The following is a 27,255-nucleotide window of genomic DNA, read 5'->3' as shown; positions in this document are numbered from 1 at the left end:
TATAAACCTGTGGCGAGGGAAGCGAGCCACCGTGCCCGAAGTGTGGTGAGCGGACAAATTTCTACTTTGGTGGACTTTATGGGTATGGAACTGCACTTCCGCCCTCACTCCACGTCACTTTCAGGTCCTAACAATCTTTGCCATACGGATTTTTAGAAGATTGCGGCCACCTGTCATCAGGAGTGTTTCACATTCACAAGTGCCACAAAGAATTTATTAATGACAATTTTTTTATAAGACTATCCACAGAAGGTTAAAAAGGTTGGGCGCTAGTATCTCTCTTTTTTGCAATATATATATATATATATATATATATATATATATATATATATATATATATATATATATATATATATACATATACATACACACACACACACACATACGCGACAGTCTGTAAACGAAGCCCAATAAAACTTGGCGTGAGACATTTTTAGGCAAAAAAAGACAGAAGCAGAATCACATGGTTAATGGCGTGCCAATAGGGGCTGTTTGGAGTGACTGCAGCAACAATGATGAGGAACACATCTATACCTAGATAGGGTAGTGTTAAACATGAGGTACATGTGGTAAAAGTTGCCCACTTATCACTATCCAAGCAAGAAGTGGTGTGCTACAATTTCTACAACCATTCCAAATACTATTTAAAAATGTTCTCTCAGATTTAATTTATACTATTCATGCTGAACTGCCTTAAATGACAAAATGGGACAGTGACTATTATATGTAAGTCACTTAATATGTATAGTTTGAAAGTTTCTATTATGCCCCCCCTTTCCCTTCTCTGCTCCAAAAATATAAAGGGTATTAACAAGGTACAGGAGGGAGACATTCTTCAAAAGAAGAAAAGTACTAGAGCCTGCAGACATGCACTGAAACTGGAGGGAGGTTCAAAAGCAATTTGAAGACAAATTACTTACAGAAAGGGTATTTCATAAGTGGAATAGCCTCCCACTAGCCTCAGAGGTGGTAGAGGCTAAATTGGGGTACACACAGATATATTGGGCGTTCATTTGATCGGCCAATATATCTGGTGCCCGTCAGCCAGTGTGTACCAGCGATATGTCTTGAATGACGCCATTCAGACATATGGCGTTGGCTGTGCTGCACAACAGATATCTGTCCACTGGCAAGTGTGTACGGGCGGTCAGCCGATCGCCCGTACACATGCAGCGGCAGCTGCGGGACCCGTGGCTGCCTGGAAGATGGTCGTTCAGAGTGTATGAACGACTATCATTTAGAGGTCACTTGATCCGCAGATATAGCTTTGCAGTGTGTACCCACTTTGAGACAGTAGAGAAATTACTTTTTTTATATATATACTCTTTTATTTAAAGATTTACATAGCAAAAACAGTCACAAATAAGTCACATATAGACAATATACATTTAACCAAGTACAAAAAAAAAAAAAAAAAAAAAAGGATAAAAATACCCAAAACAAAAAGGGGGTGGGGGTGGGGTTGGAGAGGAGGGGAGGAGGAGAAGACGGAAGGGAGGGTTGGGGGTTTTCCAGGTCTCCAACAGATAAATACAAACAATGAACGGGGCGGTACACTATAGTAACCAGATTAGATCATTAAAACTTTATATGTGGCAGACTCCTTACATTCTAGCCAATAAAACCATGTGGCCATAAAATTAGAAAGCCGATCTGTTGCAGACAGACATTTCTTCCATAATCATATACAGTATATAGCTAGTTGAAGCAAGTAGAGCAATTTCAACAAGCTTGGGATAGGCACAAGAATATCCTTACAAAGTAGTAGGGATCAAATAGGGTGGAGGTTACCAAAAGGTTAAAAAAAGAAAAAAGGGCAGACAAGATGGGCCAAGTGGTTCTGCTCTGCCGTCAAATCTCTGTTTGTATATTGTTTTTCAAAGAGATTTCTGCATCACTACTAATATAATTGTTAGCAGATCTTCTATAACTGATCTTACAGATCACTAATCAGAGATAGGTCAGCGGTCAAAAGATAGCAGCATCCCGACCCAATTAGGTAAATGTCCTAATCCCCCAGCCCACCTTTCCCGCAGCCTAATCGTAACCCTCCCCCCGCAGCCTAATCCTGATCCTCTATTCCTAAACCCTAATACACAGTCGGGATGCCGGCGGTCGGGATACTGGCGCCAGGATTCCAAATTCCAAATGCTATTGAGACATCCGGTATCCCGACCACCGGGTCGGTAACTACATCCCCTTTAAGCCTATCCTATCCTTTGCCCCATCTTTCCTGCACACTTCCAGGGATGTGTGTATTTTGACACGTTCTTTCATACAATCGCAAATTCCTCACACACTCTGCTATATTCCATTATATGAATGACATTGATCGGTCAGCATAAGCTCTTACCAATCTGTTTGCAAAATAGGACACTTATTGAGCAACTGGATTGCATGAAGACGCAGTCAGTAGGTACACATGCAAGGCAGATGGTAGCCACCTGGCAACTAGGACTTCTGTCATCCTTGGATATAATGTAATGCCAACTATTTTTATTTATAGCACTAGTTTCCATTTGGTGCCACAAATATAGGAATATTAGGACAACTTACAGATGTCATCTTTTGCTACATTTCGATTTGATTTGTTTCAACTTTATAATCTTGCTGTAACATCTTTATTCTGGACTTTACATGGTTTCTATTTTGTCATAAAATAAATAAATGGAAAGAGGGGTGGTACAGCGAGTCCTACTTTATCTGTTAAAATAAATTACTATTCAAATATATATTTCATTATTAATAATACTTTCCTCCCTCAGACACAGGAGCTTTTGTATAATTATTACCTGGTACTTGAATGATTAAAATATAAACTTGTATACCCCAGATAGCAGGGTGATTTATCAGGTTTTGTATACCATTAAAATAAAGCAAGTTTTCCTGTCCACAGCTTCACGAGTTATGGGTAGTTCCAGGTGGTGTGTGTCAATTGTGGTTACGTACATCTGCAGTCTACAAACACTAGTGCAGGGACTGATGTGAATCAGTACACAGCCTTTAAAGCATGCTTATTATATTGTTGCTGTATAAATATAGATTGAGCAGTCATATTATATACACAATTGTAATCTGTGTGGCTCAATAGCATCTCAGAAAGGCTAGAGATATTAGACTAAAAACCTAAACATATTTAAGTATATGATGTAATGTAAAACAGCATGAAAAAGCCTTAAATTATTGCTTTTTTTTTTTCTAAACACCAATCAGAAAAAAAATAAAAATGTATAGTTAATGTGGTATGTCATTTTAAGAATGGGTGTAAAGCATACAAGAATGTCCTGTTGGATGTAGTTTGCTTTGTTTAAAAACCAGTTGTGCTTCATTTCTTTATGGTCGATTTACAAGAAAAGGTTTTTATTTTTAACCAACCAACTGGTTTTGAGACTTGCACAACAGGAGCAATACATTTGCCAATATATCATTACTGTAGTTCAAACATCCTGCTCACTGCGGCCTTAACTATTTCACTTTTCAACACTGCCAGAAAAAAAGGATTACAACTCCAACCCCATTGTACAGAATATAGAAAGCAGATATTACCTTGCAACACAGTCAAAGGATAAAGTATTCTGTTAAACAAACATCCTGCCAACTTTCAGTCTGAATCTTCAAGATTTGCACTGTGTATTTCTCAGAGTATACATTTCCTTTTGAGCCAGTTGCCATGAATGGTAAATACAGACTGTTTACTTCTTGTTTTGTAAAAACGTATGGACTTTGTAATATCATATAAAACCTTGATAATCTGCCAAAACTGAATGTTACTGTAAGACAACACTACACAGCTTCCTTTGTAAGGGAACATTTACAGTAAGCGCTCAATAACTTTTATAATAGCGGCTTGGTTTTACTATACACCACTTTACAACAGGAGTCTTCGCAAGCTCTGAACATATAAAAAGAAATTAAAAGATCTGTTTATTGGGGGCAATCTGTGAATTATTTACTGGTTCAAAATGGAAATGGTTGCGTCTCCACTGCAACCTGAATTAGCTTTTTATATCTTCTACACTGCACCAGGGAAAAAAAAAAAAAATAGGAGTTAGAATCTGATTGGTAGATAGTCACCACTACCTGCAACATCCTTGAGGAAACGGATATGTATATTTATGCTTTCATGTATGACCAATATAATTGTTTTATTAATTGTAATCCTCTCATGCTTACACACTTACTCTTATTAGCACCGTAAAATTAAAAAAAAACAAAAAAAAAAACTTAAATTTTGGATTAAATTTTAAACGCCACAAGTCTACTTCATGAAAAGGTATAAATTAAGTTTATTTAACATTTTGGCAATATGACAAACATTTCATACAAATGGTTACAAAAAACCCCAAACACACACAAAACAAAAAAGCACAGTTCACATACTGTAAAGTGTACCATATTAATAAGTATGGGAATAAAACAAGTCATTTATTCAGTTGGAAATAATCACACAAGTCTGAACGGGTTGAACATGACCTTGTCTTCCCATGAAAGAAAACAAATGAAACTCCAAATGGAAAATACAAGTTTCTACTAGAAAGCTTTATAATACATTGAATGAAAGTTAGTAAAGTGCAAGAATTTTTGAAACATAAAAACACAGCAACACAACCTTGAAATCAGCATTATGCATGGTCAGTACTTGTCACTGACCTGTTAACATTGCACGCCGCCTGGTTTTCAGGCTTTGCACTTTACCCAGTTCTAGCCAACATCAAACAAATTGGAGTTATAAAAAAAAAAAAAAAAAAAAAAAAAGTCAGTTATTGGATTAAACAGAGCAATGACCAATAGATCGGTGTCAAAAATACACATTACTGGCACTATTACAGCACAGTAACAGCCAACATGAAGATCCTATGGTGCTTTGAAGATCTGCTAATCATTCAAGTCCTGTTTCATTTTGAAAAAAAAGTAGTAATAAAAATCTAAACTGGCTGAATGGGCTTCAGAAGGAAATTTAGTTCTAGAAGACCAAAAAAAAAAATATATATATATATATAATGGAGGTTTTATGTGAAATGTGTATTAGTCTCCTGAATGTTTAGGATGGTCCCGCCAGATAATTGTCAAACGATAATGTCAAGGGGGTAAAAATCACTGTCTCCTGCTTACATTGCGCACTTGCAGAACGGAATGCTACACTGCAAGCCAAGCCTTTGTAATACAGTCCTCATGCTCTTTAGTACTGTTTAAAAAGCATTTGAAGACTGAGCCCTAAACAGTTGCACGCACAAAGCATTTTGTTATCCATTTTTGTGCATGAATTGTGGGAGTTTATTACATAGATTCCAGCAACATGGACACCTGTTTAATGAAGGTGTAATATGTTGTCCATACCTTCTGTAATGATTTAATCATGTGATAAATTATATATAAATTTCAAACACAAAAAGTTTCAAACTTCTACTCATTATTACATGTCTAGATAAAGAAAGTGGCAGTATTATAGTAAAAACTTTATGAAGTCTTTAGATCAGCGTGTTGAGTTTTGGTTCCAACAAACAAAGTAATTTTAAATAGGACAATAAAAAGGAGTGCATCGTATTAAAAAAAAAAAAATAGTCCTGAAAGATGTGCAAAACAAGTATAATTCACAGCGAAATGTAATTTCCTTACTCACAGAATCAGAAGTAATGAGAAAACTGCTATGAAAAAAAAATCATATTTCCTTTACTACTGAAAAAAAACCAGAAAAAATTAAAAACAAACACACACAAAATAGAAAAAAAAAAAAAAAAGTGTATTCCTGAGACAAAAGACCTGGCTTTCCATATAGTTCATTTAATCAGGTCAGTAGTAAGTCTCTGTCCTGCAGAGGCTGTTCTAGAATGCTGAAGTGCCCCAAACCCCCCAGACATACAAAGTCTTAGTTTGCATCTTCCAAAAGCCGTTGCAGATTTTTCTGAATCTGCAATAAGAAAACACAATAAGAAAATGCAAATCAAAAGCATAATCAATCAACTTTAAAACAGTGATTCATATTAAAGGGAGTGTCCTCTTTTCACATAATGAGCTCTACAAAATTAAGACATTTGGGGGTCTATTCATGTTAATTATCGGTGTCTGACCACGATAATTAACATAATAACTCGCAGTGGTCGCCAGAGCAATTCATCATTGCTCCGGTGCGGACACAGCCGATCCAAGTCAGCTGTCCCCGCGAATGGCTTCACTGCTCCTTTCGGAGCAGTGACACTAGTGCGCATACACGACCTTCAAGTGGCCCGAATACTTAATTTCTACAATTGCAGGTGAAACTGAACATTTTCACCTGCTTTTGTAGAAATTAAGTGACGATGAATAGGCCCCTAAGGCTGCGTACACACCTAAAGATATATCTGTCCAATGTGCCTAGTGGGATGGAAAATCTGGTAATGCATGGGAGCAAATAATAGAAATTTGCTTCCCAACACTGGAAAACTAACCAGAATTTCCTTCCCACCAGACAGATTGGACAGGTATATCACCTTTAAAGTACAAATGTGCTCTTTTTTGTTTTGCCGAGAGATCCATTTTAATCATCCAAAAGTATTTTAGACATGTGTTGTTTATTATGATAAACACCACAAATATTGTACCTACAGTCATAAATGACAGATAAAACTATGAAATCTTCACCACTGCAGTATGTGAAGTATTTATCTCCAAATGGAAAACAGAATTGATAGCATTATTCACTAAAAGGGTGTTTTGGAGTTAATCACTTGAACAAGTTCAAATATGGATAAATCCTCTATCATGTAATGATTGATGAAATCTTATGTTGACTGAAGACATTTGCTTTCCATATCTAATTGTACGAGTACTGCATTTAGTATTGTAAAAATCTTAAATCCGGCACTGTAATCATAGATACAGGTAACACATGCTTTGAAATCTATAGAAAAGATAGAGGTTCTAAAGGACACTGTTCACGTCTCTGATCCTATAAAGTGCAGTAAACAGAGACAGTCTGCTTAGAGACTCTACAAATCCACTTATAACAAATGTTGGTCTATATTGCTTTAATACAGATATAGGAAAGATTCCTGGACTGCACACCCTGAATATATTTAATGGGAGGTGCTACCTGATGAGACTAATTGCAGGCACAGAAACAGACAAATCTCAGGTGCACAACTCCAAATTACTGATAATATATAAATGCAATAAAATCAGGGACCTACCCTAAAGAGGTTACCTGGATATGGTGGGTAGGCCCATAACCTTGGCCATGATTATGCTAAAAACCTCTATTGATTATTGATATATAAATGCAATAAAATTTTGCATTTATATATCAATAATTTGGAGTTGTGCACTTGAGATTTGTCTGTTTCTGTGCCTAGAATACAGATAAGCAAACATTTTAAAATGTTTTGCTAACATTTCATTTTTCAAGAGCGGAGAACAAAATTGGCATTAGCCAAACTGCAACTCTACAATTGTACTAAAGGATGGTCAAATTATTTATTGGTGACATAACATGGATGGAAATTAATGCGGTTTTCTGTTGTAATTTTTTTGGTTCTGTATGCATCAAACTATAATAAGTCAGCATCAAGGAGGTGGATTTACTTAGATGATGTTTGTCAAGGCTGACGATCATTGGTGGCTTTGAAATATATATTTAAAGCGTTGACTTTGATAAACCGCATCTTAGTAAACTTAGCTCCCCAAGACTCCCTCATGGCATGATATATAACTGGAAAATTACTTATTCAGTAATACTACAAATGCTTTAGTAAAGTCAAGAGAAACTAAATATCACCCAAAACAAGCTACAATCAGTGAAGATCTAGGTTTTAAACTACCAGTTTACAAAATGGTTCTCCATCGTACAGAAGTGTAATGGTGACATAGAAACTGCATTTGGAAATAAAAGCAATACCTTATCTAGCTTTTCCAGATTGGTTGATAGTTCTTCAACAATTGTGTTGGCATTAATATGCCAATTCTCCACACCTTGTGCTACGGTCCATCTGAAAAAGTACAAAATGAGGAAACAAAACAAACAAGTAAATCAATTAATTGCTGGGAAAGAAACGTATCTGACCGTGCACTCAAGTAGAACATGTCGACATTATGCTATTGACAAACTATACAACACAACTGTAATTAATGCTACAGAAAACAAATTAGATACCAATTACATTTGGCACGTCCATATACTACCAACCAAAAGGATTAAAGTAGAATAGGAAGGACTCATTCTATATTGCCATTTGTACAACATGCCCACTGAGGAGACTTAAAACAGAAGAACTCCTCCTGAAAAGGATCTGCTGGATAGATTATTATTGGTACCTTAATATCAGGTTAAAGGAATTGCTTAATCAGTACTTCGCACACCTTTACTTAAATAGGGTTACTTCCTCTGATGGTGAGTGATGTTATTCATTGCATTCAAGCTCTCCAAAATAGTCAAAATATGCAGCATACTAAAACTATGGTCCATTAGAAACTTGTTACTCCTCCTTTACTACTATTCGCTCAATGATGTAAGGGGTATTGGAGTAAATCAACAAATGAAATTGATGGCATTGATAAATGCTTAGTAATAAAAGCTAAGTGTATATACAATTTGAATTTCCACAGCTTGTGTAGCACAATAATTTGGGGCAAGTGACAAAGGTAGAGGCATTTCATATAATACCTTCCAGGAGTTTTAAATGGTTGTTTCTTGCAATCATAGCAAACAAAGTAGACCGCACCGGGAGCCATCCTCTGAAGGAGTGACACCAAAAGGCCGGCTCCTTCTAACTAACCTGGAGGCAGGCACTGCACTGTGATGTTATTATGCAGCTCCCAGTCACTGAAGAGGAGCCAATAGTGCAGGGAAAGTCTATGGGGGCAGCCCAACATCTATGGGATGATGAAACCGGGGGTGTGCTGTGAGGTCAAGCCCCTTCCCTCCGAGCTTGCACAAGATGGCTATTTGGCACACTGGGTGTCAGACTCCAGTGACGCCATTGGCAAGTCATTTCCTGATCAGGGGAAACAGTTTTTACAAATAACAAAAGATATAGATTAGGACAGTGTTTCTCAAATCTGGTCCTTATGGAACCCGAACAGTGCATATTTCCTGATTATCTCACTGGATCACAGTTTTGTTAATGGACTAACAATAGATCTACAGGTGGTACTACTTATTCCTGAGGATACCTTGAAAACACACAATGTTAGGGTTTCATGAGGACAGAGTTTGAGAAACACTGAATTAGGACATTTGTGGGGGAAGCCATAATGAAGAATATTCTGCTCAATGCACTCCAACTGCTGTATAGGAGGAGCTTGCCATTATTTTCTTATTATCCTGTGGCCATTTGTGCTAATGTCAGGGTTAATGTATGAGTGTCAGTTAAGCAGTCAGGAAATTGTATATTCTCCCCATGGGTTTCCTCCAGGCACTCTGAATTCCTCCCACCACCCAAAAATATACTGACAGGTTAATTATCTCCCAACAAACAGTAACCCTAGTGTGTATGAGTGTACATGTGCTGGGAAATTTTAATTGTAAGCTCCGTTGGGGCAGGGACTCATGGCAATGGCAAAATAATCTGTCAAGTGCTGCGGAATGTGCGCTATAACTTAATAATAAAGAGGAGGTCATTTAAAGGCAGGTTGGCCATGGCAACTGAAGAGGAGCTTATAAAAGCAGTGAGGCAAGGAGAGTGACAGTTGGAGAGGTATTTGCTCACTTAGGAGAGAAGCTGCTGAGTCTTTGAGAGCCCCATAAGAGCAAAGTAGATGGTCAGTTTTCTGCCTCCTTTGAGAGTAAAGATTTATACAGTAGGGGGAGGGAAGAGAAGCATCGCAGAGACCAGAGAGCCAGCTACAGGAGCTGCAAGGGGTAGATAAGTCAGGGAGCCAGTCAGGAGACACTTTGTTTAGGCCTCAAAGAGAAGTACAGCAGCATATAAGATACCATTCAGAGATCAGAGCTATTAAATGGGGAGGAGCAGTGCTAAGAGACTGACCATAGTAATTCAGTGGAGCTGTAGTAATAGGTGTAAAGAAAGGTCTAAGATAAGCAGTCTTGCTGACTAAAGATAGATCGATACCCAACAATTTAATAACACTGCAAATGGATACAATGAATTTTTTTTTTAGCAGGGTTGGCATGAATCTTTCCTCTACTCTGCTGCTGAACAACCCCTTCAGTTACCTGAACACTATTCACATTGCCAAGAGAGCTAGAGGTTTATTGCATCAGGCTGGCCCAGATTAACAACGGGGCAGATGGAGTGACAGCTCCAGGCCTCCATATAAAAATAGGCCAATCATGACAGCATGACGACGACCAGCCACCAGCTGGCAACACAGTCGGCCATACATCATAAGTATTAATACTGTCATTTTATTTTTCCTCACAAAATTATGCAGTTTTTATACTTTTTATATGTTTAGGGAGACATTGGGGCTAACAGTGTAGGGAGTGTACACGCCCACATGGCATTGGCCACACCCACACAGCACTGGTTACAGCTCTACCACTTCTCACAATAGGCCCTTTAACATTTTTAGCCCCAGGCTGCCCTTAATCCGCCCACGGTACCAGGAGAAAAGGACTGTATATTAATTTCCTCTAGGTCTCAGGATCATCCTGTAATTTTGTAGGATTACCCAGCACGAGGAGGAATTTATTTTGAATACCTGTTAGCTTAATTTTTCATTTGTTTTGTTGTGTGCTACTAGCACTTTCATGATCCGGGTCTAAAGATTAAGCTTAATAAATTTGGAAACACATGCAGACATAATATTGGCCACAAGTCAGTGGCTCAGTTGTACACTAAATGCAGTTTAAGAGCTTACATTTTAAATTGTATTAATTGTGTGAGTGTGTAGGATGAATGTATTGGTGACTGAGGGTTACAGTCATTTATAAAATGTATTAAGAAGATGTTAATTAAAAAAAAAAAAAAAAAAAAAAAAAAGGGTGGTGGGGGCTGAAAGTTTAGAGAATAAAAACATTCTTTAACAATAAAGATCTGGTAGGGTAGCAGATATTTGCAGTAAGGGTACCTGTTTTCATTATTGCCATTATTTAAATTGAGCTATTCATGGTAGAAAGAAGAAAGGTATTATTATTAAACTTGAGTTTTATGTAAATTTGTACGGCAAAATCTGAAGTGGTTAATTACAGTTCTATAAAAAGGTATTTGAGGGATTATATTTGACATCTGAGTCAAGTTATAGTCTAGTGATCTAACTGATTCATAATGTGATTTTTGATTTATTATGTAGACAATAGTTGAAGTTCTATTCCGTGAATTGCCCTGTCCCACTCAATACTATCATACTCTATTCCTTCTTAATAAAATTACTAAAATTCCAAGGGGCTCTTCTTTTGTTCACCTCTGTGCCAGTCTGTTGTTTACTGGATAAGGGTAAAGCTGCATACACATGTAAAGATTTTCTGTCCAACCAGCCAACTAGTTGATTGGTTGGAATGAAAATCTGGTAAGGTATGAAAGCAAATGACAATCAGCAATTTGCTCCCAAACGCCGGAAAATGGACAAAAACTGTTTGAACAAAATTGTTTAGATCAAACATTTAACAAACTTGTCTTACTACCATTTTCATCTGTTTTCTGACATTTAGGAGCAGATTGCTGATCATTTACTCCCATACGTTACCAGATTTTCATTCCAACCAATCAACTAGTTGGATGGTTGGACAGAAAATCTTTACATGTGTATGGCGCTTTAGAGCCAAGGCCATTACACCTACACAATAGGCTATAAGGGTTTCCCGAGCCAACCCATGTTGGGCTCCCTACTTCTAGCTTGGCATAGGAGGCACCGCCAAGGTGCAGGATCATCTCAGTTAGTGTGTCCCTTTCACCCATCACAAGAGTCAAGAAGCAGGTGTTACAATGGTGAGGAAGGAAACAAAACAAATACACACATACTCATTTAGCGCAGAGTCCCTTGCTGCACCCAAAGAAGAGAGTCGCTCTTCCAGGAATACAATTCTTGACTGCATATATAATGTGGAGAAGATCAGCAGACAAACACTGTGGAGAGAGAAAGAAACTGTGCATTCACATTACCAACACATAGTAAATCTCTAGCACATAGGAGTGCCTGGGTCATTCTTGTGCTATGGTTTGGTTCATGTTCAGGGTATGGAACAGAGTGCAAAATGTAAAGACAAGTAGCTATCATTTTATAGATAAATGATAGCTAGAAACTGTGTAGCTGCTATAGGAAACTTCTCCACTTGTCCTCTTAGGAAGAGGTTTGATAACTTCCCCCTACAAGCCACCCTCCATAGACAAGGAGTATAGTAGAAAATGGACTAAACGTTCAAGGCTCAAGAGTTTGCAATTAGCAGCCATCTCAAAAACAGCTCATTGCCGAGCTGAAATTGGTACAAGGTTCAGCAGTGTTAACTACATGATTATACTTCATTAATGGTGACAATATCGTTTGATTTTTGTACATTAAGCACTTCCTTTAAATACAATTAAAGGGCTAACAATTAAAAAACCCTGAAGATTTAGAGCTTGAGTATTATAAATATGCTGCAACCCCTAATGTATTTAGGTATTTACTAAAGTGCATTACTAGAATATTTTAATTTAATTTGACAACCAAGTGTCACACACTTAGATGATTTTGCAGAATGTGGGTGTGAGCAAGCATTATTCCTGGTCAACAAGTAGGTTGATCATGAGCAACCACTATTTTTTTAATGCATTTGTGCATGCCATTGGGATCATGTACCTCTATGACGTCTGTAGGAGACTAGACAATTCTCTGCTTTGATTTTCTAATGGAAGAGAATGCACAGTGGCTTATAGGTCAAGCCCTATTACATAAAAAAATGTGATCCACTTCTATATGCTTTATTAGCACTATATAGTATAAAGTATAGACTTACAGAACTGCATAGAAGATGAGCAAGCAATTCAAAGACTTAAACTGCCAAAAGTCCACTCTATTAAACAAATTCTTCCGATCTGTTGAAAGAGAACATAAGCAGTGTGTTTAGATAAACTTAAGAATTCATTCTGACAAAGTCACGGCTGTGATATGAAGATTAGAAAAAAAAAATAGCTACCAGTATTTTGGACAGGTATTTTGCTTCTTTCAGGGCTCCTGGACAGACCATCATTAATTACATGGGTGCGAGGCTCTATGAAAACATTCTTTTCTTGTTCATTGAAATCTAGAAGTAGGAGGAGAACAAGGTTTGTGACCTATATTCAGAGGCAGCCATTTATGGTCTCCTTAACATTATAAATCTTCCTTTAATCCCTAAATTGCAGCTAAACATATTGGGCCAAATGTAATAGGGTGAGTGTTTAGAAAATGTGAGAGTTCAGCAGTAAACTCTCATTGTTTGAGTTTGATCTTCAAAATGGCAAAACATCTGGATGAGAGTTTAAAGCGTGAGTTTTTGGAGTCTAAAAACATGCAAGTTTGCATGTTCTCGGACTCTATTACATTGGCAGAGTTTAAAAAGTGTGCGAGTTTACTGCTAAACTCATTTTCTAAACTCTCACCCTATTACATTTGGCCCAATATGTTTAGTTTTACACTATCGCTGGCAATCAAGAGACAATACGAAGACCAGAACATTTAAAAAGATAAAATTTATGTTGTAAACTATAATTGCCAAAACTAAACCTAGCTCCAAAATAGTTCCGTAATAACTCCACATGGACGAACCTTGAGAATTCTCAGATTCTGGTGTTTGAGAGCCAGTGCTGCTAAATTCTTCTAGATCCTTTCTCCGTTGCCGTACCAACCCATCTAGTTCTGAGAAGTCTACACTGAAATCCTGAAAAACATACAGCATAATTAAAATAGTTTCCCTAAACTAAAGAAACCTCTAGTTAAAGACATTCTTTCCTTCTTCTAGCTAGCAGTTTGGTCCCAACCACAATACCCTCTGCTCTTGTGATGTGACTTCCCAGAATTTGAAGTCTTTGATTAGAAACAAGGCATGCTTCAAACCTCCCCAATCTGTCCTCTTACAAATGTCTTGCCATGCTTTGAAATCAATCCATCCCACTGTGTAAATATACCTAGAAAAGTTTGTAGTGACCAATGATCCATCTGTGGAACAGAGGGCCTGATTCAGACCCGCTCGGGTCGATGGTGGCCCAGTGCGCATGCACATGACAGAGCCGGCAACGAGACCCTACCATAAGGGTCTCGTTGCAAGCCCGATGGTCGCGATAGTCTTGACCATCGCGACCATCTTCCTGGCCGCACGCTATAGCTGTGGGTTGTCACCCACAGCTATGCGAGCGGCCAGGAGGCCGCTCTAAAAAACAAGACGGCCGGCCCTGATTCAGAGTGAGCGCTCTGTCAGAGCGTCCGGCTCTGAATCAGGGCCAGAGGGCCTAATTCAGACCCGCACGCGAGCGCTGAGTGCTCGCAAGCGGGCCGATGTTGGCCAAGTGCGCATGCGCACGAGGGAGCCGGCTCTGTCGTGCGCATGCGCGAGACCAGGATAGCGATGGCCAAGCCGTCGCTATGGGTCTCGCTACAAAGAGGGCGTGCTGTCGATGGTGAGTGACAGCACGCCCCCTTTGGTGGGCGTGCCTGCCCAGACGGAGGCGTTCCCTACCGTCTGGGGCCGGCCACACTGACATCACAAGTGACGACAGTGGGAGTGCTCTCGGCTGTGATAGAGCCGAAAGCACTCCAGGGCTTGCGGCAGACGAGACCCTACCACAAGGGCTCTGAATCAGGGCCAGAGACCGTTGCAATACCATGCCACCACCCTTAATGGGAGTAATGTGTAAACTGGATTACAGGGTGGTTCTTTAATTGAAAGAAACTCCTCAATGGTTATGGACAAGTAATTAAAAGTTGACGTGTTGGATTTGCTAATGCAACACAAGGTTCATGAACATATGCAGATACTAGAGCATCCAACAGATCAACAGTTAAGGATACACACAAAGGGCACACAAATTAGTGGGTGGGGAGAAATTACCAATATCCAACCTAAATTGTTAGGTTTTGATCTGATTTTTGCTTTCTACTTTACCTCTACTGTAAGTTCAATTATTTTTGGATAATAATGTTTTTGGGTATATGGCAAAAGTACATGTTTATATTATCAAAAAGCTTGGCATGCACCAAACTAATTAGTTTGTATTATTTCTTTGGAGCATGACAGTAGGAAACCGCACTTCGATATAACAAACAAACATACATTTTGCAATTCACTTACTAGCGGAAATGATGCAGGACGCTCTGCTCTGAAGCTATGATCTGCAGAAGGGTTTGGACTGTTTCCAGTACTCACATGCTTTACAGTGAAAATAAAAATATAGACATTAGCCATAGGAAATAAAGGAGTAAATTTAATAGATGCAGTCACACCAAGGAGAAGTAATTCTTTAATGATCAGAGGGTATTTCAGACTTCAGATTTTTATGTGCTGGTAAGGGGTGAATAATGTAACAGCATTGTTTTCCCTAGTAAAATGTAACTTTTTTTTTTGCTTTAGCACCAGGATTAAAATCGAGCTTTTGCTACAAAAGCAGGTTAAAAAACAGTGTAAAACTGGCCAAAGGAACCCAAAAATACTTGGTGTAAGATACCCAAAAATGCGTTGTCCTCTTTTTTCCCCCTAGTATATGGATAGCAAATATATACATTATGCATGGTATGATGAATCAGAGAGCTTATTAAATGAATACCTGATATGAAATGGCACATGGCCGCAAGAAACATTGCCGCTTGTTCCTCACACCCCACAGAGGTGCACAGGAAAAGCAGCGATGTTAAGTTTAGTGTATATGGCAGATATGTGTACAGACTGTGGCAGACCGCATAATCAATCCATAATCTTTCATCCTGGCAAAGTTTAGCATAGGGAGATTACAAACAGCAGGGGAAATTGATCTCAGCCACACAGTGCCACTGCAGGCGGGCCCCCTTCTGTCCGAGAACAGGACTCCAGTCCCAGCATTTCTCCCCTGATGGCAGCCGTGCTAGATATGGTCTTCAACGTTGGTTTACACTACAGAGTGATTCAGCTGCAGTAACAGGGATCATGCAGATTCCCAATTATTGGAAATCTGCGCATGTGCAGTACGGGTCAGGCACATGCGTAGACAGTCAGCGATTGACAGAGTGCTCCAGTTTCTGGGCAGGAAGGGGGCTATGACGGCCTCGGTTTCCCAAAATGGAGGCGTGTCATCACCGTTGGAAGGGGGAGTTTAGTATAGAGAGACCAAGATCTCAGTTGGCTGACGGAGATTTCCTGGCCTCTTACCCATCTGCGGCGGCTGGCTAGTGTGACCCCATGGTCACTCAGCCGTCTGAAGGAATCGCACCTCGGAACAGTAATGCAGGCAGGAGGCGTGACAACTCCTGCTGCATATTACAGCTATGACAGCTGCTAACATGTTAGAAGCTGTAATAGCATATCAGTCCGCATCTGAATCACCCCCTCTGTTCTGCAGTGATTTCTGAAACTAAAATGATTTTGGAAGCTAAACGGATTTCTGATCTGTAAGTCAGTCTGCTCCAGATATACCCCATTCCTAACAGTATGAGAATAAGCCTGCCTGCACTCATTTACTCCTAATTTGCATAGTTATCCAGGTTTTACTGCACCTGTCTTCAACTCTGGCAGTGCTCGGTAAAATATATATATATATATATATATATATATATATATATATATATATACACATATATACACACATATACACTTTTTTAAATTGGTTTCCATGCACTAGAACCCATGGCTGACAACACCGTTCAGCAGGCCATCTCCACTATACCACCGCTGGTCAAGAAAACTAAGTCTTCAGCTTAATAAAGTTTGAAGTAGTTTTGGTTTTAGCATTTCTAATAATTTGTGTTGACTTTGATATTCAGTTACATAAGGCACCGACACACTATTAAAAAAAAAAAAACTACTACTACCTACACCTACTACTACCACTACTAAAATGGGACATTAAAGAAGGGGGGGAAACACACACACCACCCACCCCTCCAAGAGTTGTGTCCACATACATTATCACCAAATATTGCAATAAAGCCTTGTTTAGTTCGCCAAGGACTTTGTCACACCAAAACACTAATTATAAGTACAGTATAAGAGATAAGCAAATACTTCTAAATTATAAAACACACCATAACATTCACTATTATTCCTTCCAATAAAAATTTATATTTATATATTTCTCTGTCTCACTGTAAAAGATTACACTATGTGACATTCAATTTTGTATGTCATCCTGTTTGACGTGTTATTTCCTAATTGCCTATGTCCAAAGAATTTTAGAAAATATCAATTATCCCCCACCACTCTGCCAGCGGAGAGCTCAATAACACTGACTACGTCCAAATGCTGCTTCATGTTGCTGGGAGTCTGCGGGAACGGTAAGCTCAACGGGGATCAGCTGGGTCTATAATAACAACCGCCACCAGGACAAAGCATTCCTAAAGGGTCTCCAAGGTGGTTTTACCAAGTTTACCTGCTTTCTTTGCCTTTGGGACAGCAGAGACACAAAGGCTACAACAGACGACACTCGGACAAAGTTCTGTGTGGGGACGAATAACGTCAATTGGGAGCTACTGGTGGACTCCAGGAAGCTGCCGATGCCTCCCCTACAAATCACGTTGGGCCTTGTGAAACAATTTGTTAGAACTCTAGATAAGGATTCGGCAGCCTTCAAGTACTTTCAAGACTTCTTCGCTAAGCAGTCTGAGGCAAAAGGTCAAAGCCAATGTTTTTGTGGGACCACAGATTAATAAGATTCTGCAGTGCAAGGAAATCCCAAAGATGCTCGCTCAGAAAAGTAACGTAGCATTTCACATTTGAAGGTAAAAAGTTGCACGGAAAGACGCTCGGTGCTACAGAGTCGCACGGCTCTAAAGATGCTCGCTCAGAAGGAGGTTCCTGGGCAATCACAAGGCCGAAAACTTTAGTGAAGAACTTCGAAACAATGGGGTGCAGGATGTCCCTCAAAGTCCATATACTTGATGCTCATCTTGAGAAATTCAAGGAGAATATGGGAATGTACTCTGAGGAACAAGGCAAGCGCTTCCACCAGGATATACTGAAGTTTGAACGCTGCTGCCAAGGACAGTTTAACAACAACATGATGGGAGACTACGTCTGGGGGCTGAATCGTGAAAGTGATGTACTATATAATCGTAAACCTCAAAGCTACTCACTTCTAATTCTTTTGTGGTCATGTTTGTACAACTTTATATTTAAATTTTCTTACATACATTGATTTTGTAACCAGGACATTTAATACATTGAAATGTACCTATTTCAGATAGAAAACGGCAAATCTACATTTCTTTTACACAATGTGAGAAAAAAAAAAATCAAAGTTTGAGGGGAAAAAATACCATTTTTCATACTTTTGAGACATAAGCAATTAATAAAACATAACTTACTAATCAAGGACAAAAAATTAGTTACATCATGCTATTAAATGTGTTACAGATGTGTCCCCATATATCTATCCTCCATGTCAAGTCGTGTTACACATAACACGTGAGCGCTGTGACACTAACGTAGCATTACACATGCAGATACAGCCAGTGTCGCACACAGAATATAAACATGCTGCATATCATCTTAATCAGCATAAACTGCTTGTGTGTCCTATTCGCATCACTTTGCAAATAAGATGCATTTGAAGGGAAAGAGTAGCAAGAAGAGACGCTCAGCGTTACAGAGTTGTTCCACGGCGTGGCGCAACTAGAAGGGCTTGTTTAACGCCAAGGAGGCTAGATGTATGTGGACACATCTGTACTATGCATCAATCCAGTCACCTTTTGTGTGATAATAGTAAGTGCTTATATTACCATCTTAGGTATGGATAGGTCCAAATCCAATCCAACCGCTAGACCGCAAACAAATGTAAATGGACACAATATAAATAACGCTGTCTATTTGCACCGCATGATTGCTGCATAGGAGCATATTAGAAAAACGGACCCTTATGCACTGGTATGCCGGACCACTGTATAAAAAGGTAAGACAAGCAGACAACAGCAGTGGAGAAACAGCTAACTTAGCGAAAACTGCGGCTTACAAGTAGTCACGGGATAACAGACCCTATAGTATAGATACCATCCAGCTAATAATAGATACTAAGCCGATTCCATCCATCCACTATTTCTATCTCGCAGTGGCAAAGGGATTACACCTGAATACTTGGAGACCGCTTCCTAAACAGGACTAAAAGTAAGCTACCTTTTGGAGAAGGAAGGATTGGATTTAGAAGTATCAATACCTAAGCTGGTAAAATAAGAACTTACTATTATGACACAAAAGGTGACCGGATTGATACATAGTACTACATATTTATTAATATTTTGCGGTGACACAGAGAACGGTAGGCGTTCTCATGGGAACCCCTCCATTTGGGCAGCCAACCCCCCCGGCCCGCCCACCAAAGGGGGCGTGCTGTCACGCAACATCGACGGCACGCCCCCTTTGGTGCGAGACCCGGAGCGACGGACTGCCAGTCGCTATCCGGGTCTCGCGCATGCGCACGATGGAGCCGGCTCCGTCGTGCGCATGCGCTCTGGGCAACAATCGACCCAGTTGCGAGCGCTCAGCGCTTATGACCGGGTCTGAATCAGGCCCTATATGCGATCTTAGACACACGGTTGAGAAAAAGTGCATATCATGGGAATCGAGCCATATGGCGCAAAAAGGATGGTCGGATGAGGACACATGTATTCTCTTATGTTATATGTACACATTGGTTGCCAAGCTGCGGTGTTACAGCAACTACAGATGTGTTCACATACAGCTTACTTCCTTGTGTGCTAAACAGCCTTTCTAGTCACACCATGCAGTGTCTCTGTAGCGACGAGCGTCTTTTCGTGCAACTTTTTTCTTTCAAATGTGTATTATTTGCAAAGTGATGCGAATCGGACACACAAAAAGCTTCTGTTGATTAAAATGATATGCGGCATGCCAATATTCTGTGCGCGCCTGTATCTGCATGCAAAATGTCACCGCCGCTGACAATGTAACATAGCATTTCGCATTCGAAGGTAAAAAGTTGCACGAAAAGACGCTCGGTGCTACAGAGTCGCATGGCGCTCATGTGTTATGTTTAATGAGACTTGTAGCACATGGAGGTAAGATGTATGTGGACACATCTGTACTTGGAAGCACTGTCCCATTTGCAGCACAGAGATGAGGAGCACACGTTTCTGCTGGAAACAAGATGGATCCAATGGGTGGTGGGAATACACTTATGAATGCAGTGTGTAGCATGTTTTAGAACTAAAAAGTAATATTGCAGCAGCTACATTGAATTTTATGTGTCACAATATAAACCTTGAAATGATAGTTAAAAAGCCCTCAATGCCAATAACTGTACCCTTGGCCTGTTTCCTGTGGTAACCAGAGGCAGCCTAACTCTGGGGGAGATGCATCAAACCTCCTAGAAAGAAGAAGCTGCCCATAGCAACAATTCAGCTTCTGTTATTTTTTAAAAAGGTATTAAATAAATGATCATAGAAGCTGACTGGTTGAGAACAGCAACTTCCTCCTTTTTCTCTAAGTTTGATACATCTCCCCCTCTGTGCTGCTCATGGGAATACATTTGACAACTTGGAAAGGAATGGTCATACACTTTAATATAGATATATATAAAAAAGGTACTTTGACACACAAAGAACAAAAGCAAGTGTCATAAAATTCAATTAATTTTCAGATTTTGCACCAAAAGTCATATATAGCCACAAATCCTTGGAATAGCATGGCAAGAAGAACATTCATCCCCTAGGGTTGAAATTCCTTCTCGACCAAAGTAATTGTTTTTACACCAACAGTATTTCATTTAAGCAAAATATTTTTTTTACATACTTTTGTTCTTGCCTATAACTTCTGAGCTTGTGTAACGTGCGCACATCCGTCTACATCGCCATTTTTTCCTATCCCCCCCATAGAGTTGCACAGGAAAAATTGTCGTTGCAGATGGAATCATAATGGGCAAGTGTGTGCACAGCCATACAGATGATGTAATTAATAGACTGGCAGACTACATGCCACCGGTCTATATCCCAACAATAAAGCCCGACGGGGGATTTAAGATGGACGTCAGTATTTTGACACCCATCTTAATCCCGATGCCAGAATACAGAAGGACTCCGGGCCAATCGAGATTAAGTCCTGGCATTTTAGCACATAGCTGTCGGGGCGGTGGGGTTATGTTTAGGGACTCCTGGGTGGACTTGGGGTTAGGCGCCACTGGGGGAAGTCGTATTTCATACCCATTCCCCATACAGATGTGGCCACAAATCATGCTAAATTGCCCGGTTTATCATGCCACGGACTTTGTTACTTAGCTGCGCCAACACACTAATTCTAAGCACCTATTACACTAGAAGTGTCCCAACATGCAAAAGTGAGGAAAAAGTACCACAATGAAGGAGAAAGGAGCCGGAAAATATACACAATGCAGTCTAATCAGGCAAGAGAGGTCTGATGCGAGTGACCCTTGCCATACACTGCAACTTTATACCAATTTCTTTGCAACAAATAAAACCTAATCTAATGCTGGTCATACACGCTACAATTATCGGGGCGATCCGCCTGATATCGGTGGATCACCCCGATAATTGTAGCGTGTGGGGGGGGGGGGGGGGGCGACCGAGGGTTAAATATTGCTCGGTTGGGCATGCCGGATTGTCCAGCATGCCCGTCTGATGCGATATTTCCCGGTAAACTGTCGGCCGCATCGGGCAGTGTATGCCCAGCCGCGGCCGACAGACAGACATTTCCTGTGTTCCTTCCTGCGGAAGGAACAGGGAAATGTCTCCTCCTCCAGGGGCAGAGCGCGGATGTTGGGCTGACACACTGTGAGAGAACTCTCACAGTGTATGCCGGCGACATCTGGGGCTGGCAGGCTGGCAGATAAAATGTCGGTCGGTCTGACAGACATTTTATCTGGCCGTGTATGCCCAGCATAAGTACCTAGGGCCTGATTCAGACATACACTAATGCGATCGCAGCTGTGATTCTGTACACAATGCAGCTGCAAAAATATGCTAATGGTTCCAAAGATCACCCAAGCATAGGGACGCCCAACTGCTGCCTTCTTACTTGCGTAAGACGCTTACCTGCATAAATATTAGTAACATGGATGCACATCTTGCCTTTGCGGCAGGTCTGACCAGCTGACAACATTGCAGCTCTCCCAACATGCAGAGGGCTCTCATGCTGCACATGCAATCGCAGTGGCTAAATTATGCATGCCCATGAAACAGCGTTCAAACGGACAGATACGCCTATGTTTTTCTGAACACCCTCAAACGCGGGATTCCTCTGTGCATCTGTAATCGCAATGCACGGGACACACGCAGTGCGGCTTACACGTATGCGCAATGGCAAACAATCGCTCAATCTGCGTAAAAATCACTATTACATCCATCTCTGAATCAGGCCCCTAGTACCCACCATTTGCTAACTAAGATGCAAAAAATGAGGAAGAAGGAGCACAATGAGGAAACAGTAGCTAAATTGCTGAAAAAGTATATAGCACGGGAATCATGCCAGGAAACGTGCTCCATAGGGCGCAAAAGGATTAGATGTACGAGGACACATCAGTATATCCAAGTTATGTACAGCGGCACATCGTCCACAATTTAATTGACCTCTTAGCACCCTAACACTAACTAACAATTTGTTTATGCTCAACTGTACTTAAATTTAACCATGGTAAGAATGAAGGGAAGTATACCCCACCCCATGTACTTAAAGAAAGCCACATTTCTCCCCAGAAAACAGAACATTTAGCAGGAACGGGGAAGGGGTGTTATTCATACAGTCTTTCCGCAGATCATAGTATGGCAACTACTTTCTGCTTGGACACATGTACATGTATACATACATAAAATAAAATCGGTAAGCCAGTAAAACAGTAGTGATGTAAACTTAATTATGAACTCAGAGTAAATATACATTGTCATCAGTCTCCATTTTAACAACACAGTGGATTTGATAGTCTAATTGTTATAATTGTTACATGCTCAAGGCCAAAGTCATTTGAATTAATCCCTAGCAATTCCCCCCATGGCTGTACAAAAACAAGATATGCGCAGATATACTCACATCCAGATGGCTGCACACAGATTTTATTAAGTTGTAGGTGTAATCTCGTGACAACAGAGACACAAATATAAACTGGAACAAGAAAAAGAATAAAGTAAGAAATAAAATCCAGATTACAGCTGCAAAATACTCACATTTTGCGCCGTGGCCCAGTCATACTTTACTCAGAAGCATATGGCTGGAAGTGAAAACTATTTATGCCCACTTATATTTTATTTATTTAATAGAAGATCGATATAATAGGACTATCACATATCCTAGTATTTGCCTCTATGCTTTCTCAGGGCCCCATTTAACAACAAAGCATAAATTTAGCGCTCGCTATAGGAATTATGGAATCTATTCTGTATTCAACAGATAGCAGTAATCTAAGATCACCGCCGTTTGTCACTGCATAGCCTTCCCAATGCAGTCTATGGGGACCCAGTGCTGCATCTCTGGCTTCAGCGAAGCCTTGCAGTCTGACGGGTTAGTGCCATGCGCAGACAGAAATTAGAGCATGCGTATTACGCAGGAGTCCGTCGCTGGCAGTGTTAAATCTCCAGCAGCTGAGCGGAGGACTTAGCTGACTCTCACCGGAGGGGTAAGTATTGATGAATACCACTGGAATCTTCGTTTGTATCGCTGTGATACTAAATGAAAAATGTTGCTGGATTTACGTTTGTTCATAAATGGGGCCCTCAATTTGAAATTTCACTTTCCTAGAGGAACAGGCATGTCGTTGTAATCTATTGCTTCAGTCGTGCCAGCTATCCCCTTTAGGCGTGCCAAGTACATGGAGACTCGGCTTATGTCCCAGTGTCTTTTTTGATCGAATGTGCATCTTCATCGCCACCAGATGTGATAAAACCGCTTCAAGAGACTGCACGGATTAATTTGATGTGCAACACCTGTATATCTCTGTGCGATGAAGTCTGATTCTGCATAGGAAATGCCCTGATGCAGCGGCTGCAGCTTTCTTCCAAGCAAAGTTCTTGTGCTTTGTATATGGATTCTGCCTCAGTAGCACACAGATATACAAGTGTCACATATCATATTAATCACTGCAGCTTCATGAAGTGGTTTTGTTGCATCAGATTGTGACGTACATTCGAGAAAATATCCCCTCAAACCCCACTTTGCAACTAAAGCCCATTCTACTCTGAAACTACTGGAACCCCCACTTGTTTCTTGTGCCCCCTCCCACTAGACCAAGCTTTACAAGCAAAGCCCTCTACCATTTTGTACCTTTGCGGATTGTATTCTATATACTCTCTTTCTGACACTGCAGCTACTTGAGACACAAAACGTGATGTAGAATATATCTTAGGGCTCAAAAAGGAAGAAAAAAAACAAATTATAAAGTATGCTGGTTTCCTTGTTGTTGTAATTAAAAAACAAAACAAAAAACATTAGGGGCCGACAATAATGAGCAAACCACAAGTCACTCACCCTATCAGTTACTGTAGCAATGACCAGGGCATTTGGCAAGAGCAAGGCAATTTTGGATTTCTTGACCACCGTTACAGCAATAGCTGGGATGCTAATCTGAAAACAAACATATGATAGCCTGTAGCATTGCACATGAAGCAAGAGTTTCAATAATATGCAGTTCTATAGCTCACTCAGGCAACAGTGAAGACTCAAAATTAAATATTCTTTAATAGGACTTCTCTATGATCGCTGAAATGCTCTTTACCATGCAATATATATTGCTTCTGAAAATGTGTTTCTATACAAGTTAATGTATTCCCCTCCCCCATAAGATCTGGTCTCTTTTTCTGATCGTAGTGAGAGTTTAGATTGGTAACCACCACTCATTAGTCTGTGAACTATACTAGAACAGAGTAGTACACACCTTTGTATCCTTCCCAAAGACCTTGGAATGGAAACAAATCCAATTTTCTGAAATGTACAACTTCCCTTGATAAAGGATTTCTTTCTGCAATGCACAGTTAAAACCTAGCAAAAACAGAAAACATGTTACCACCATGTAAGTAATACAGGATAGACTTATAATCACATACCCTAGTCTCAAACTCGGTCCTCAGGACCCTACACAGTTCACGTTGTGCAGGTCACCCAGCAGGTGCACAGGTGTAGTCATTACTCACTGACACATTTTAAAAGATCCACAGGTGGAGCGAATATCTAACTTGTGATTCTGTGAGGAGACCTGGAAAACATGCACTGTTTGGGGTCCTGAGGACAGAGTTTGAGAAGCTGTGCCCTATTGATCATACATGAGAGTGAGTGGCAGCAAAACAGTGGCAAGAAAAAGAATTTAAGTTGAGAGCCAACTCACCTAGGAGGTACCCCAGAAACCTCCAAATAGCACTACAGGAACCAGCACACTCTCCCAATGCTGGCCCCATTTATGCCTCTTAGAACAGCAATACAAAATAGTGGTTGCTCATATCAGCTTAATGGTTTTTCACAGGTGCTTGTAAAGGGAGGGGGTTACTCTGGACTACAGGAAAAAAAAAAAAAAAACTGCAATCATGACCCAGATTGGACACTATTATTATGTAGCATTAGGGACACTGGTACAGAGGAGCCTTGACGCGGCCCGGTGCTTAATAATGCATTTGTAAATATATGCAACGAAGATCTCTGGATTTCAATTATCATGTAGTGTTCAAGCCTTTTTGTAGTGTGCTGGAGGGAAATTTTTTTTTTTCTGTAGTGCAGAGTAAACCCCTCACTTTACAATCACCTGTGAAAAACCATTAAGCTGCTATGAGCAACCACTATTTTGTACTCATGTTTACAAAACAAAACAAAAACTAAAAATGTTATTTGTGAGAGGGGAAGTGTCATAGCTACATTTATTTGATCTTGAATGCTATAATAAAAATTGGGGAAGGAGTGCAAGTGGCACAGTTGCTATTATGGATTATTATATACTCACTTTCTTTTAACGACTCATCCTTTGGAACATCCTTAAACAGCTTATGGAAATGTGCATTGGCCTTCAAGAACTAATGGAAAAAGTTAAACACAAATAAGTACCTTCTCCACATGATAAAGATCAGGGAAAGATTATTTTTTTCCATTATAGTTTCCAGGCATTAACAACAAAAAAGGAACCAGACAGAAAACGGCCATAAAAACCTCACACATTACATAAGTCCTATACTAGCAATGAGTTTCAGCTTGGCTCCCTTTACCTTATCATATATACAAGTCTATCATTAAACCTTCCAACCAGTTTGACCCTTCCTCATTACAACATACCTTTCTCCCATCTGTAAAACATATTTCATCCCATCTCACTTAGGACGGGATGAATCAAAAGGCAAAAATGCGATCAAACCTCCGAAAATGGAGTTGGGTACGGGATGGCGGTGGTCAGGATCCCAGCGATAAGAATCCTGATGACGATATCCCGTGTTCCACAACGCCGACAGAAGGAGGTAAGTATTCTACCAATCTCCTAACCTACCCCCCTTGCAGCCTAATCCTAACCCTCCCCCCCCCCCACAGCCTAAACCTAAACCCCCCTCCCCCTGACCCAAATACTTATTGTCGGGATGCCAGCTACGGGATTCTGACATGTGTCGGGATTAGAGCGCCGGAATTCTGAGCGCCAGCATCCAGACAACCGGGATAATAACTACATTCCAAATAAATAAATTGAATTTGGACCCCTTTGCATTGCAACATGGTTTGTCCTTTTTTTGCTTTACTCTGAGCGCAGAATCAACCCTGTAATCTAATCTTGTATCACAGCACATAGCTACAATTTTCATAATACAATTTGATATCCAAATATGTGAATCCTTACATAAAATTCAGTGTTCTGAAAGGTTGTTTGTGTGGATAAACAAACTAAATAAAAGATGCAAAATTCCTAACACGCAGTGGGTTTTTTGCTGAAATAGCTGTTCACTCTATGACAGTCCTTGTTAGATGGTCATCTATTTTGACTTTAGCTCAATACTTGGATTATGCTCTTTGCAAAGCTCGTTTTTACCCCAAAATTTAAAATGGCAATATTCTAAAAATGCAAAAACATACCTTGTTTTACACTTAATATTGTCAGTTTACATTTTGGGGTCAAAGCCGGCCACTTTGTAACTCTAGACCTAGGACACATTACAAGAGAAGCAAGGTCACAGATTCTAATTAAGCCTCAGTGAACGGGTTACTGCAAAGTGTGCTACCACTACCAGGGTCTCTTGTTTTCATACAGCACTAATGACGTGAAAATG

The 27,255-nt window shown here is 40.1% G+C and overlaps 1 protein-coding gene across 2 annotated transcripts in view; it reads right to left on the bottom strand.

The window, feature by feature from the left end:
* Nucleotides 1-4,266: 4,266 nt before the first annotated feature.
* GRAMD2B (GRAM domain containing 2B) overlaps nt 4,267-27,255 on the bottom strand; it is a 68,052-nt gene continuing 45,063 nt past the window's right edge. For both annotated transcript variants that reach the window (XM_088475105.1, XM_088475106.1), the window contains exons 4-14: nt 25,953-26,022; nt 24,900-25,003; nt 24,494-24,589; nt 23,063-23,134; nt 15,179-15,256; nt 13,660-13,771; nt 13,049-13,156; nt 12,869-12,947; nt 11,895-11,999; nt 7,871-7,961; nt 4,267-5,908 (exon numbers count right to left, since the gene is read on the bottom strand). In XM_088475105.1, the coding sequence (XP_088331231.1) occupies nt 5,867-5,908; nt 7,871-7,961; nt 11,895-11,999; nt 12,869-12,947; nt 13,049-13,156; nt 13,660-13,771; nt 15,179-15,256; nt 23,063-23,134; nt 24,494-24,589; nt 24,900-25,003; nt 25,953-26,022 (957 nt within the window). In that variant the 3' untranslated portion in view covers nt 4,267-5,866. The remainder of the gene's footprint in view (nt 5,909-7,870; nt 7,962-11,894; nt 12,000-12,868; nt 12,948-13,048; nt 13,157-13,659; nt 13,772-15,178; nt 15,257-23,062; nt 23,135-24,493; nt 24,590-24,899; nt 25,004-25,952; nt 26,023-27,255) is intronic.

This window comes from Taudactylus pleione, unplaced genomic scaffold, assembly GCF_031769625.1.
Source record: "Taudactylus pleione unplaced genomic scaffold, aTauple2 ptg000162l, whole genome shotgun sequence".
NCBI lineage: Eukaryota > Metazoa > Chordata > Amphibia > Anura > Myobatrachidae > Taudactylus > Taudactylus pleione.
Note: the sequence above shows the minus strand (reverse complement) of the source record. Positions and strands in the feature narration are given on the sequence as shown.